At 33.1% G+C, this 14,900-nt stretch overlaps 1 protein-coding gene across 1 annotated transcript in view; it reads left to right on the top strand.

Annotated features, from left to right (window-relative positions):
- The first annotated feature begins 14,247 nt into the window (after positions 1 to 14,247).
- Positions 14,248 to 14,900, top strand: part of LOC111392060 (berberine bridge enzyme-like 13) — a 36,732-nt gene continuing 36,079 nt past the window's right edge. Inside the window, exon 1 of the mRNA XM_023017340.1 lies at positions 14,248 to 14,884. Coding sequence (XP_022873108.1) covers positions 14,248 to 14,884 — 637 coding nt within the window. The remainder of the gene's footprint in view (positions 14,885 to 14,900) is intronic.

Genomic DNA, 14,900 nt, shown 5'->3' with positions numbered 1-14,900 from the left:
ATATATTTAGTAAAAAAAATGTATTAATTAAAATAAAACATCTGATTTTTGAAAGGTTAAACTATCCATCTTATTTTACAATTATGAATTTTTAAAGTAGGGATTTGTGTAATTTCCACTTAAATTTATGAAATCAAAGTCTACTAAGGCCCACAAAAAATTTAAAGGACCATCATATTCTTTCAAAATACACACTTATTTATTTATTTTTAATTAAAGTTAATTGGATGGTTACCAAATTGGTCACGAATTTTCCCAATAAATAGGACCAAAGGTCCATAAAATTTCACAAGTGAAAGTGCAAAGGAAAAATCACGAAGTGTTGAAGAGTTCCAAAGTTGGAGGAAGAGAAGAAATCCCCTCAAGCCTAAGTCCAACGATCACCGAAAATATCAAAATCTTCTTAAAATCAAGAAAGTCCAAGCCAAGTCTAAGAAAATCAAAGTCTTTTTCAATTCAAATCAAATTTAGATCCAAGTCTAAGCCCTGAAATTCAAGTGCTAAACAAGCCAAGTCTCAACAAATTAAATTTTCAACAAATTCTTGAAATCCAAGATTCAAACAATGTGGCCTCTCGTCTATAAATATTCATATCATTAATTAGAAAATTTTTATTTCTCAAAAAGATTAATATCCATTTGTATTTCTCAAAATACAATTTGAAACAATTTTTGTAATACAATTTGTAACAATTTTTGTATTCTAACATATGAAATTCGTCGTACAAATTTCTTAGCATGCACACTGGGACCTTCTTGTCCTCTTATCTTTTGATCTCAGAATTTTGAAGTTTCAACCAGTACATCAACAATGGCAAGTGAAAAGACGAAGCAAACTATGACTAATTTTGAAAAGATACTTGCTGAACTGTTCTATGCAATTCGAGCCCAAACAAAAATTTGAAAAACTCAACTGGTCCCACCAGTAAAGAAGTTCTCCAACAAATGCAAAACGAAAATTGTTTTCAAAAAGCCAAACTCTCTTTCGACAGAAGAGACTAAGAGTTCAGCAAAAAGCTTTCGTTCGGGCTCCGTCTCTGTCTCCAGTGGCAGTTCCTTGTCTAGATCCTCTCATATCACTCCTTTGCAAAGTTGGGTAGACGATATTTTATCTGAAGAATCACTCGAGCTGGTGATGGTCACAGAAGCGACATCAGACTCAGATGATCGAATCTAACAAATTATTTTCGCCATTAAAATACTACCAAAGTCATTAAAAGATAAAGAATTGCTGCACTTATGTATAGGCTAGAGTTGCAAAATCCGTTGCTTAAAGAAGATCAAGAAAATCCAGGATCTTCCAAACTTTATGATCTAGAAGTCTTTGAACACCAATAGAAGTAAGATATATGTGATCGAATAATTGTTCAAAACATGTTGCATGCCACCACTCAACTCTCTATTGGTTGTCTATCCGTCTAACAAATTTAACATATGATTGCGGACACCAATCATGCCCAATATAATGGTTCATTACAATCTTTGTTGCTGTATACCAAATCATATAGTCATCGAATCAATGATGTAAAGATGCCACTTCGTTACAAACCTCCGAAATTCTAGTGTTTTGATGGAAAAGGCAATCCAAAGCAACATGTTACTCATTCTATTGAGACATGTAACAATGCAGACATTTACAATGAAACCATGGTAAAGCAATTTGTACGTTCCTTCAAAGGAGCTACATTTTAATGGTATATGGACTTACCAACAGGGTCAATTGATAGTTGGGATTAGCTCGAGCGGGAATTCCTAACACATTTCTACAACACCAGGCATACTGTTAACCTTCCAGAGCTTACTCGAATGAAGTAGAGCAGGGAAGAGCCCGTTGTAAGGTATATTGGACACTGGAAGAACCTTGTGCTTAATTGAAAAGAATGAATTAATGAAGCATCTTCCAAAGATATGTGTGTACAAGGTATGCATTAGGGATTACTCTATAATCTCCAAGCAAATATGCTCCACTCCTTGAAAGAGTTGATAACACGTGCTCATGACTTAGAGCTCCAAATTGCAAGGCACGGGAGTCACTTACCAAGTGGTCCACGTGACAACAAATTTCCTAAGAAAGAAATAAATAAGTACGTCAAGGTAGGTAAGTCAAAAAAAGCTATGACAATCTCTACTATCCCTGCAAAGATAGTTTTCCAAAGGTCCTCAAACCCAAAACCAAAGCTAGAGTTCAGACTTAACAAAGGATAAGTCCAAAGCAGAGGTCATGTGACTCTAAAAGACTTGAAAAAAAAGAGTACCCATTCTCAAATTCTACAGTTTCTGAAATTTTGAATCAACTCCTCGAACAGAAGATAATCGAACTTCTGACAACAAAAAGACCTGAGAAAGTTAGTAAAATTGATCATCCTAAGTATTTTAAATTTCATAGAATCATCAATCACCCAGTAGAAAAAATGTTTCGTCTTGAAATATCTTGTCGTTCTTTAGACAAAGAAAATAAGATCAAACTTGAAAATGGTGAAAATTTACTAATCGTTGCTTGATGGTTTCATTGGGATCATTTGAGCCAATTCCTATAAAAAAGAAAGAACAGACATTTTATCTTACATACGATGCCAGTAAATCCTTAGTTGAAGAGTTTGGAACTCAACTTCCAGAAAGAAACATCCCAGTGGAATTGGAGGTAGACGGAGAAATCACCATTAATTACGTTTATCTAGGGATGAATGGATCACGTGCACCCAATTGTTCAAATTTCTACGATATTATAATAGATGACTTGGATGTTTGGGATTTTAATTCAGAATCCAAAGACAAGATCAATAGTGGATTATCCACTTTCATAAAAAAAGGATGAGAAATATCAAATGTCAGACAAAATAGGTAAAATATCACATTCTATAACTCTTGTAAAACCAAAATTGGGGGTATTAGGTATGGAAATCAAACTCAATAAAGAAGTAACACCAGCAAAAAATCAAGAAATATGGACTCTTGTAAAAAGACGTTATCAAAAAGCTCCACTATTCCCATGTTCCGATACCTATAACGAGAAGTCGACCGAGAAACAACCAAATGAGAAGGTCTAAAATCAAATCAAGAATATCTACTAAATCAGCGGAAGTAGAACTGGCTTCAAGAACTTCTTCTGGACTACCAACCTTGATTGATTATTTTCCCAAAGGTTTCTTTGACAATGAATGTTTTTCCTTCATTATTATCAATGTATATGAGAAAAATGAAATGAAGAACGTATCAGGATAGAGTACAAAGTAGAATAAAACTATCTCATAACTCAATATTCCTTCCAATACAAGTTTAACAGAAGTAGAGTTTTCTAGTCTTCCTTTCGATGATCAAATGGCTTTAGTCGCAGCATCAATTGATCCAGAAGAATACTAAGGCAAAGTCTTAGAACATATTGAATCCACAACTCAACAAGACTATATGGCCAAGATCACATTTGACAATGAAGATTTACAATTAGGTACTCGTTTACAAAATAGATCATTATATGTTAGAGGTTATATTAAAAAATGCCTGATAATCGCATAATGATCGATTATGGATCTGCTGTAAACGTTATGCCGATCAAAATGATGAAAAAATTGGAATTAATGTTGGCAATCTGTCCAAGAGTAAGATCTTGATTCATCTGAAATTACAAATAAGGGAGTTAATTTCCTCAACTCTTTTCCATGTCATTAATGCTAAAACATCCTGTGAGTTACTCTTTAGACATGTTTGGCAGAATGAAATTGGATTGGTACCTTCAACTTAGCACCAATACTTCAAATATATTCGAGATGGAGAAGCCAAACGTGTAGTAGCTGGGTCCAAACCATTCCTCAAAGAAGAATATCCTTTTGCTGATGCCAAAATTTACATGGACGATGAAGAATGTAATTTTGTAGGATTGACCATTTCCAGATTCAAAAGTAAAAGAGATGCAAATGATGGTGATACATCTAGTGTTGCTCCACCCCCATCAACTTATCACAGGTAAATCAAAATTTACATTAGAAGGATTCTCTAGAGACAAAAAATCTCAAATAGAACCAACTGATGTTGAAGCATTGAGAAAAAAGTTAACTCTTCCAATACCTATCATTCCAAAATTGCTTATGCTCCATCAATTCGAGGTAACCTTGGGAAATTGTAAATCTACATCAGAAGCTTCTTCATCTATTCCAAACATATCAAAACTTTATATTTCTAGCTCGTTCAAACAAGATGTGCCAGGTACTAAAGGAGCCAATGATTCAAAGCAAACTTTACAATCCTCGAGTTAAAAAGTTGTCCGAGAATGCCAGATTTGGGAAAAGAGAATATCACAAATTGGGTAATCACAATGCTGTCCTTCCGAGTAGACATATCCCTTCTGATTTTAATGGATCCCTCATGTCATAACCTAAGTACAGTTTAGGATATGACCCAAATCCGTCGAAAAAGATAAAAGTTAAAGAAGTTTTCCTCAAACCTAATCATGTGAAAGCCTCAAGAATAGCTAACCAAGAGGGGATGAATTGGTTTTTAAATCTTTTTCGAGAATTAATTCAAGTCTAAATATAATGTACTAGTAAATGTAGCAATAAAATAAATACACACAAATATGAAATCGAATAAGAAAAAAATTAATGAGCACAGTATAAAAATGGTAAATAAAAGGGAGAGAGGATGTAAACGATTTAATTGTGGAGGTTTGATCTAACGTAATGATCTACGTCCTCCCCTTACCATGTTCTTTGGCACGAGCACGGCATTTTCACTAAATATGATCGACTTATGGTGCAATTCAATCCTTTATAATGCTTTCAGTGACTTACAAATAAGAAGCACCAATCTTTTTACCATGTTGAGCTTTACGATACCTCAACACGACCAACAAGTTTATAAAATAAAGAGTTTACAATTTGAAACTTCCCTCACAATAAAAGATATTTTCAAAGTTGAGTACAAGGAGAGAAGTAGGCTAACACTTTAATGAATATCTGTAAATGAAGCTCAAGTGTTACGTTTGAAAAACTTTGGTAAATTAATTGATTTTCAAAAGTAAGTTCAATCAAAAGTTTTTCAAAAGTGAATGAATTGATAAAGATAAACATAGAGTAAATATCAAAAGTATCTCAATTTAATGCTTTTAAATGTGTTGAAATGAATACAAGAGGTAGGGCCATTTATAGAGTACAAAACGTAAAAAAAAATAAAAAAATAAATCTGTATTTATGGATGAATTATCTAGTTGACTGCCTCTTGTTTGAATGACCAATATAGCAGTTTGTACAGTAAAATTAGAGGTTAGAAGGTCAAATTTTGGATTGTTGGACATCGGTCAATTGCCTCTTATTTCCAGTCAACCGCCGTCGACCACCCCTCTTGGCGGTTGACTGCGCCAATAGTGTTGTCTTTTTATGTTTTGGCCTCGTTTGTTCCGACTTGAGAATTTGAAATGCATGGACTTTTGAAAAGTATTTTTAACTAACTTTTCAAGATAAAAAGTATTTTTAAAGTAAAAATATTATTTTTAAAATTCATTTTTATATTTGATCAAAACGTTGCATTAGAAAGACTTTTAATGCTCAAAAATTGTTTTCAATGTATAGAAAGACTTTGAGCTTAACTTTTCATTGCCAAATACCATAATGTTAGTGCCTTTAAATTTTGTTTAAGAAATCAAGTATTTGATCTTTCTCGAATGTTTGACTTCAATCTTGACCTCTTTCTTTGATGCCATCTCTTGTTCTCTTGATCTTTCTTTGTCTCGAATGATATGACTTAAGTGCTTAGTGCTTAACAAATTTTAACATAGAACTATCATCACTCAATAAATTGTTTAAAATGATATTTATCTTGTTTGTTATGATTATAACGTTGAGGATGAAATCAATCATATGTCAACAATTTCCCCATTTTTTATTATGGCAAACAAGATGATTTGCAAAGTAATATTAAACAATTAATAAGGAATATAAATAAGTTTTGCATGTAATCCATACATTCCCCCTATATTTACAAACCAATATTCATTAAACAATTCATAGCATATCAGCTCATATGTTTTCCCATTTTGTCATAAGCAAAAAAGATATAGCATTTAAGTTCAAAATAAAACTATAGAAGATAAAACAAGATTCTCCCTTAATTTAACACACGAAGCTGAAGAAAAATGTTCAAAAATAGTGTATACCACATAAATGAGTTTACGAAAAAAATTTCAAAATAGTTTAAATTGCAAAAAAACTCAAACTCTTGGTCGTCCCAATGCTCTGTTCGATTTACCAGACCTATGGTCCTGAAAGAATTGTTTTCCGATCGACTGGGCAGTCGATTGGACCCATGTCCCAAAAGAGTTGTTTTTTCAAATCGACAATTAGCAGTCAACCGTACATCGTTTGGTTCAACTTTTTTTTTTTAAATGTAGATATGTATAACCATACTAATGAAAAAATCACATAATATAAATTTAATCTAGTCATTTATATCAAACTCATCAATAATGCCCAAATCTCTTCGAATATATGAGAAACGATAAAGTACTAGAGGTTTAGTGAAAATATCGGGCAATTGATTTTTTGTATCCACAAATTCTAATACATTATCTCCATTTTGTACATGATCTAATCTCAGTATGCTTCATTCGAGAATGCAAGACATGACTTTTGGATAAGTTAATGGCATTAGTGTTATCATACATAATGAGAATATGATCGAAAGATAAATGATAATCGCTAAGGGTTTATTTTATACATTGTAATTGTGTATAGCAACTCATGGCCGAGATATATTCGACTTTTGCGGTAGAAAAATGCCAAAGAATTTTGTTTCTTACTAAACAATAAGACTAGTGGAAATCCTAGAAAATGACATGCACCGCTAGTGCTTTTTCGATCAATTTGGCAATTGGCCCAATTGGCATCCGAATAGCTAAGTAAGTCAATGTGAGTTCCTTTTGGATACCAAAGCCCTAAGTTTCGAGTTACAATAAGAGACTCCTTAGGATTTGATTGAAATCTAGTAAATAAACATACACTAAACATAATATCGGGTCTACTTGCAGTTAAATAAAGAAGAGACACGATCATACCTCGATATTTAGTTACATTAATGAGAGTATCTTGAACAACTTTGTCTAATTTTTTGGATGAGCTCATTGGAGTATTTACCTGCTTCAAATTTTCCATCTCAAATCTTTTGAGCATATCCGATATATACTTACTTTGGCTAATAAATATTCCATTATTGGTTTGTTTAATTAGTAGTCCAAGGAAGAATTTGCATTCTCCCATCGTGCTCATTTCAAACTCCTTACTCATAAATTTTGAAAATTTTTCGCAAAGAAAGATATTAGTTGAGTCAATTATAATATCATCAACATAGATTTGAACAATAAGTATATCCTTCTTGTGAGTTTTGACAAAAAGAGAAGTATCTGTTTTCCTATCTTGAAAACATTTGAGAATAAGAATTTATTCAATCATTCATACCAAGCTTTAGGAGCTTGTTTTAATACATAAAGCGCTTTTCTTAGTTTAAAAACATGATTCAGATACTTCTGATCTTTAAAACCAGGGGGTCATTCAATAAAAACTTCTTCTTGAATAAAATCGTTTAGAAATACATTTTTAACATCCATTTGATAGAGAATAAAGTACGGATGAATCCAAAAGATGAACGAGTCTTCTGGATACAACCAAATGCAAATGAATCCAAAAGATGAAGAACTTACATCGTTTCATACTCCTAAGGGCATATATTGTTACAAAGTTATATTTTTTGGATTAAAAATACAGGGACAACCTACCAGGGAGCAATGCAAAAGATCTTAAATGACATGCTGCATAAGAATATGAAATACTATATGAATGATCTTGTTGTTAAAACAAAGAAACATGGCGATCATCTACAAGATTTACGGGATATTTTCAAAAGGTTTTGACGACATCAACTAATTATGAATCCGCTAAAATGTGCATTTGGTGTCAACCTCTGCAAAAATTCTTGGCTTTATTATTCAATATCGTGGTATTAAAAAATAAAAATAGATCAATCAAACATTAATGCCATGATCAATACGTCAGAGCCGAGAAATGTGCATGAGTTAAAAAGCCTTCAAGGAAAACTTGTATTAATTCGAAAATTTATCTCTAACTTTTCCTGAATTTATCATCCATCCAACAAATCGGTAAAGAAAGATGTATCATTTGAGTTGGATGATGCTAGTCAAAACGTTGTCCAAAGCATTAAACAATATTTGTTCCATCCGCTAGTACTTATAGCTCCAGTCCTAAGGAACCACTGACTCTTTAAGTTGCAGCACAAGAATATTCTTTAGGACCACTTGTTGTACAAGTCAATAATGAAGGAAAAGAGAATGCGCTCTATTACTTGAGCTAAACATTGGTAGGCTTTCAAATGAAGTATTTACCTATTAAAAAATATGCTTTGTATTGATCTTAGTAACAAAAAATGGAAACATTATATGCTATCACACACAATCAATCTTGTTTCAAAGATTGGTCCATTAAAGTACATAATGTTTAGGCTAATTATTTCTGAAAGGATCGAAAAATGGGTATTTCTATTGCCCTAGTTCGATATCGAATAATTTCAAAAGGCTATTAAAGGGCAAGCTTTGGTAGATTTCATTGCTGCCCATCGAGTTTTGATAGAATGGAAACTTTAGGAAGACCTTTCGGATGGAGAAGTTCTATTTACTGAAGTTATACCATCATAGAGGCTATACTTCGATGGGGCAGCCTGAAGTTATGGTGTCAGAGTAGGAGTAGTCTTTGTTACTCTTCATGATCTTGTTATGTTTACCTTAGCCTTAACATAGAAATGTTCAAACAATGTGGCGGAGTATCAAACCCTTATCCTTGGTTTAGAAACAGCATTAGATATGGATGCCCATTAGTTGGAAGTCTTTGAAAATTCTAAATTGATAATCAACCAACTTTTAACGGAGTATGATGTTCGCAATTTAGACTTGAAGCCACATCATGAATACCCATCAATGCTTATGAGATGTTTGATTTGGTATCAAATTCTTGTCTAGAGGTGAAAATAGGAAAGCCAATGCCTTAGCTAATTTGATCGCTGTCTTAGCTAGGTCAGATGAAGATTTTCCCATTCCATATCAATTTCTCTCAGATGGGTGCTTCCATCATTATTACTTAGTAATTTGGAAGAGAACAATAGTGTCGAAGCAATCGAGGATGAAGAAAGAGAAGATTGGAGACAATCGATAATCGATTTCCTTCAACATCAAAAGCTACCAGATAATTTATGACAAAAAACTAAAATCAAGAGGTGTGCATCCCGCTTTGTCTTTTACAAGGGAACGTTTTATCAACGATCATTTGATAGAGTTTTCTTTCAATGCTTAAATAATGATGAAGCAACACATGTTGTGGAAGAAGCCCACTCGAGAATTCGCAGTGCTTATCCGGACCCAAACTTCATTTTTGAATAAAGAAAATGGGATACTACTAGCCAATTATGGTGCAAGACTTCATGTATTATGCAAGAAAATGTGAAGCTTGTTAAGTCCATGCAAATTTCATCTACCAACCTTCATAACTATTACATTTGACAGTAGCTTCTTGGCCATTCGATGCAAGTGATCTTAATGTAATTGAACCTATAACTCGAAAGTCTTTAGCTGGGTATGTATATATCCTCATCGGGCCGACTAATTCTCTAAATGGGCTGAAGCCATCCTATTCGAGAAAGTGAAAAAAGAAAATGTTGCAGATTTATTCATATTCAAATCATTTATCGATATGGGGTCCCACGACACGTCATAACTAATTATGGCAAACCCTTCTGCAGTAGCCATATAAACAATTTATGTGCAAAATTTGGATTCAAAAAGTACAACTCAGTTATGTACAATACAGCAGCTAAAGGATTGGCAGATGCGTTCAATAAAACATTGTGTAATCTACTAAAAAAGATTGTTTCCAAATCAAAAGGAAATTGTTATGAAAGAACCAGTGAAGTCTTATGGGATTATCAAACTACTTATTAGACTTCATATACTAAGGTGTAAGAAGTAAATATTGTACTTCCTTTGAAATGTCAAATCCCGTCACTTCGAATTGCCATCCAAAAAGGTTTGACAATAGAAGAAAATGCCCGTCTTTGATTAGAGGAACTAGAAGGTTTGGATGAAAAGAGATTAGAGGTAGATGCATCTGGAAAGCTATCAAGCTCGGATGACAAAGTCCTTCAACAAAAAGGTACGACAAAGATCATATCAAGTTGGAGATCTGGTACTTTCCATACACAGGACAATCATAATTACAATAAAAACAGGGGCAAGTTCCAACCTAAATAGGATTTTTCATTTCTTGTTACTTCTGCATTCACTAATGGAACATACAAGATAGTCATCAGAGTTGGACTATAGATCGAACATATCAATGAAAAATTCCTAAAAACATTTTTACACTTGAAGTTCTTTATCTTGTAAGTTTTTCATCGTAATAAAATGTAGCTCTTTGGCCCGCAAGAGGATAAATTGTGAACTGCCCCAAATAAAAAAAAAAGTGTTATTGCAATGAACAACATTTGACTTGATCACTTTTAGGTGCTAGTCAGTTTGAATAAATTAAAAATTCAAGTTCGGTCACAATCAATTTTTTTATTATTTTTTTTGCAATTAAGAACTATACAAGTGACACGAAGAGGAAAAGTTCATTATAAAAAAAAGATGATAGCAAGTCAAAGTTCATATAATATGGTCTTAAATAAAATCAAGAAGTCTCAACTCTATCAAGATCACTCGCCATTGATCACTTGCAAAAATCTATTTTTATGGGGTCTTCATTTTATGGTCGATGGATGCTATACTAATGACATCTCTAGTTTGTGATTCATCTAATGCAACCTTCGCAGCTTCAAATATACTCTTTTATTCCTGATGGGAGTTTAGCATGGAGCTGGCCAGTTTAGAAGTTGGCTGACTAATTTTGACTTCTAATGAAGAACAAGTAGAAGCTTCAACTTTCAGCTAAATATTTAAAAGTTTCAACTGCACAGCCTTTTTTCCAACAGTTTGACACTTCAAGTGTTTTTTTCTTTCAGATAAATAAAATTCAACTTCCTTATGAAACACATCCATTCGGTTCACCAATAGTGTCAGATCTGTGTGAAATGAAGTTGTAATCACATTTTAAAGAATTATATTATTTTCATCCTATCAAGAATAGCTGTTGGAAAACCCATGCTTTAGTCATGTCTTCTTGCAGAGTAGCCTTCAAATAAGGGAAATCTTGAATTTTCGTGGGCAAAGGACTAGACATTGAAGAACAAATTGGCGTAGCCCGATGATTATTTATCTTTGAAGGAGGAATGTTAACTAAAGCTAATAAAGATAGAATAATTGGAACTTATTGATTGATCTCTGAAATGTTAGCCTTCACTATCTTAGAATTTACTTCATCTTCATTATTGAAATCTTCTAGATAAGCGTCGAAGCGCTTTCATTAATGGTGCTCGTGTATTTGCAATGAGGATCGTAAAAATCATGAAACAATCTATTCGTTGAAGCCTATCAATTTTTCCATCATTCTCATCAGTCTGATTTTGTAAAAAACTCAGATTCATGAAAAGATTTAGTCCTTCGGGAATGCTTGGAAAACTTACGAAAAAAAGATTCAGAAAGGAAAGATAGATTGATAAAGAAAAATAAAGAACATACATTCGTTTCGTGTTCTAGGTAACATGTCTAAAAATCCACCATTTGATGGTATATTTGGGAGGCTGGTGTTGATGTTAGAAGCTTTAATGTCACATTTTGAAGGATTCGGAATAACTTCAATCGGCATTGGTTTTACGATTGTTTAATTTTACATATTGGGAAAGAGAATTGTTGAGGGAACTATAATCTTAATTTTCTTAATACCTTTTTCATTTCAAAGGTTTGGTTTCCTCTTTCAAGAAATCTCTTTAGAAATGATATGTGGAGGGTTCAACCCTTTGGTAATGACCTAGTTCGAAGCTAGATTAAGAACAAAGTCATGACTCTCACTAGAAGATTGAAACTGCACTTAAACCTTGGTCAGGATTGGCAATACTCGGTTATTCCACGAACTTTGGTATTCTGTATCAAAGTTTTTGGTGTGTACCCTTCAATTAAGGACTGGCCACAAATAATTGGTTCACAGTTTAAAATAAGTCCAATCATTCAATCAACATATATAAAATTTTCCTAAACATCGCTCGACTAGAATATGCAATCAAGATTCAAAAATAATAAGCACGTGAACGATCTAGATTTATCTGATACCAGTTATTGAAATCCTGAAGCGAAATTATTCAGAAATTAAAAATTTCTATATTTCAAAACTAAGATCTTCTAGATGTTCACGTGTATGTTATATAAAAAAATAATGAATTCAAATTCATACCTAAATTCGATAATAAATTCTTGAATAAATTCTGAATCATGAACTTTCAGCTTTTTAGATCACGAACTTCTAGCCTTTTAATTCCAAGAATTCGATGCTTCAAACCTCAAATTATTCTATGGTATTCTTCAAAGTCAAGACTAGACCGGTGGGTGGGCACCTTCTTTAATTAAATCAAGAAACTAATTCTTGAACTGGACAATTAAAAAAATCAAAAAAAATAAAATCTCTCTCTCTCTCTTTTTCCTTTCCAAAATTTAAACACCACGGAATTATGTATTATGAATGTTATATAATTCCATTCCATAGGATGTTCAGGAACCATTTAATCTCTATTTATAGATATAGAAGAGTTCCAATCCTTATACAATAGCAATGTCATATTTAAACAAGAGTTCTAACTAAAATTAAAGTCCAAATTCAATTAGTTTACATTTAGTTACATGTATAGTCCTAGAACTTCAATTACAATTATAATTAAGTTTACAACTTTTGTAGTTATTACAACTAAGTACAAAACTTTATTATAATTACAATTAAGCCCAAACCTCTTATAATTATCGTAATTAAGTTCCAATACTTCATGAAGCTACTACAGGTACCTGATTGGACATATATTACCCAAACTCCAATAATTAGATCATGTCTAATCGATCTTAGACCACCTATCTAATTATTAGACTTTGCATTTTTCCACTAAAGGCAAAAGACTGAACTTTCAGAATATATAAGATCATAGAAGCTAATAAATCAGTAATACTTTCCTCTGACCTGTCGTTTATGTACTTTTTCCTCATCCGAGATCTGATAATTAGGTACGAGGATAAATGACCATTTTGCTTCTCTAATTATTCTTATTAACTTAAGTTTCATTTTCTTCAACGGTCCTATGAACTAATCACAGATATCGAAATTTAGCCATTGGTAAAAACTGAACTCAGATTTTAACTGTTCAATAGAAAACACTTAAGTAGTCATTCTTTCCATTTTCCAAAGTGACGGTTCCCGACACGAATTTATGTTCTCTACTCCACTCATTCTCAATTTTCCAACTCATCAAGATATTTGACCAATTAATTTGATCTCACCCATTGTTGAATAAACAAACCATTAAATCACGAAAAGATATGCATAATTCGATCAAGGGATTTAGATGAAATGCACAGCAGTTTAGTGGAATTTAATTCTCCGCACGATCATGTTATAGAATTAAATTTGACACATGGTCCGTTCAATACACTCCAAATGTACTAGTGTCACTATTTCTGTGATAAGGACAAATTGCTAACCTAAATAATGAATCGATCAACATTACAACCTTCTAGTACAAGGTGCCAACTCTTATACATTGGTTGTAAACAAATTATTTATGATCAAAATATAAGTTGTGTCACACTGTACTTCTCAAAGAAAGTACTCAACTTATATTATCTTAAGTGATCATAAGTACTTTAATTTGCATGCTCAATAATAAATAATGTAATAAATTACAATTTATTTATTATAAATAATTATTTTATCACAACAAAATATACTATATGGACACACAACCTAACAAGAACGATTGCCCTTTTTTTCTCACAAACAATTATAACCCACATACTATTTTCGCCACTTAGACGCACTCTTCAAGCAAATGGAAGGGGCACTATGCACAAATTGTAAGTGGGAAGATAATGTGAGTATGAGTTGGAAAATTTTGGAGTTAAAAGTGGACGACGTGGAAATTCTTAGAGCAGATTTTCTTGAACTCATCATTCCAAGGTGCATTATGTCATGTCTAACGTCAGCAAGAGCAACAAAAATTCATACAAAGGACTCACAGTCTCACACTTCTCAACACAACAAAGAAAAATCAATTTAGTATCATTATCGTTATGGGATCCTCAAATTCTCTTATTCTTACATTATTCTTAATTCTAGTATCAAATTCATGGGCTGACACTTCACAATCAATTCAAGAAAAATTCTATACGTGCATTTCTCTCAATTCCGAACTTTCTGTCCCGTTTTCAACAGCTTTCTATGCCCCTGACAATGCTTCATATAGTCCCATCCTGGAATCTTCTGCGATGAATTTAAGGTATCTGATGCCTTCTGTGCAGAAACCTCAGCTGATCTTCAACCCATTAACAGAAAATCATGTTCAGACCGCTGTTCAATGCGTAAAAGAGGTTGGGATTCAGCTTAGAGTCCGAAGTGGAGGCCATGATTATGAAGGCCTCTCGTACATGTCACAAATGGAACAACCTTTTCTCCTTGTAGACCTATCGAGACTCCGGAATGTCCATGTAGATATACAGGACAACAGCGCGTGGGTGCAAGCTGGTGCTACTGTTGGTGAGTTTTATTACAGAATTTCACAGAAAAGTAAAAATCATGGATTCCCAGCAGGACTTTGCACCAGCTTAGGAATTGGAGGGCACATAACTGGAGGAGCATATGGATCCATGATGAGGAAATATGGCCTCGGAGCTGACAATGTTGTCGATGCACGAATAGTTGATGCAAGCGGCAGAATTCTTGATAG

Source organism: Olea europaea, unplaced genomic scaffold (assembly GCF_002742605.1).
Source record: "Olea europaea var. sylvestris unplaced genomic scaffold, O_europaea_v1 scaffold877, whole genome shotgun sequence".
In the NCBI taxonomy this organism is placed as follows: domain Eukaryota; kingdom Viridiplantae; phylum Streptophyta; class Magnoliopsida; order Lamiales; family Oleaceae; genus Olea; species Olea europaea.
The sequence above is the reverse complement of the archived record's forward strand: the minus strand, read 5'-3'. Positions and strand labels throughout refer to the sequence as shown.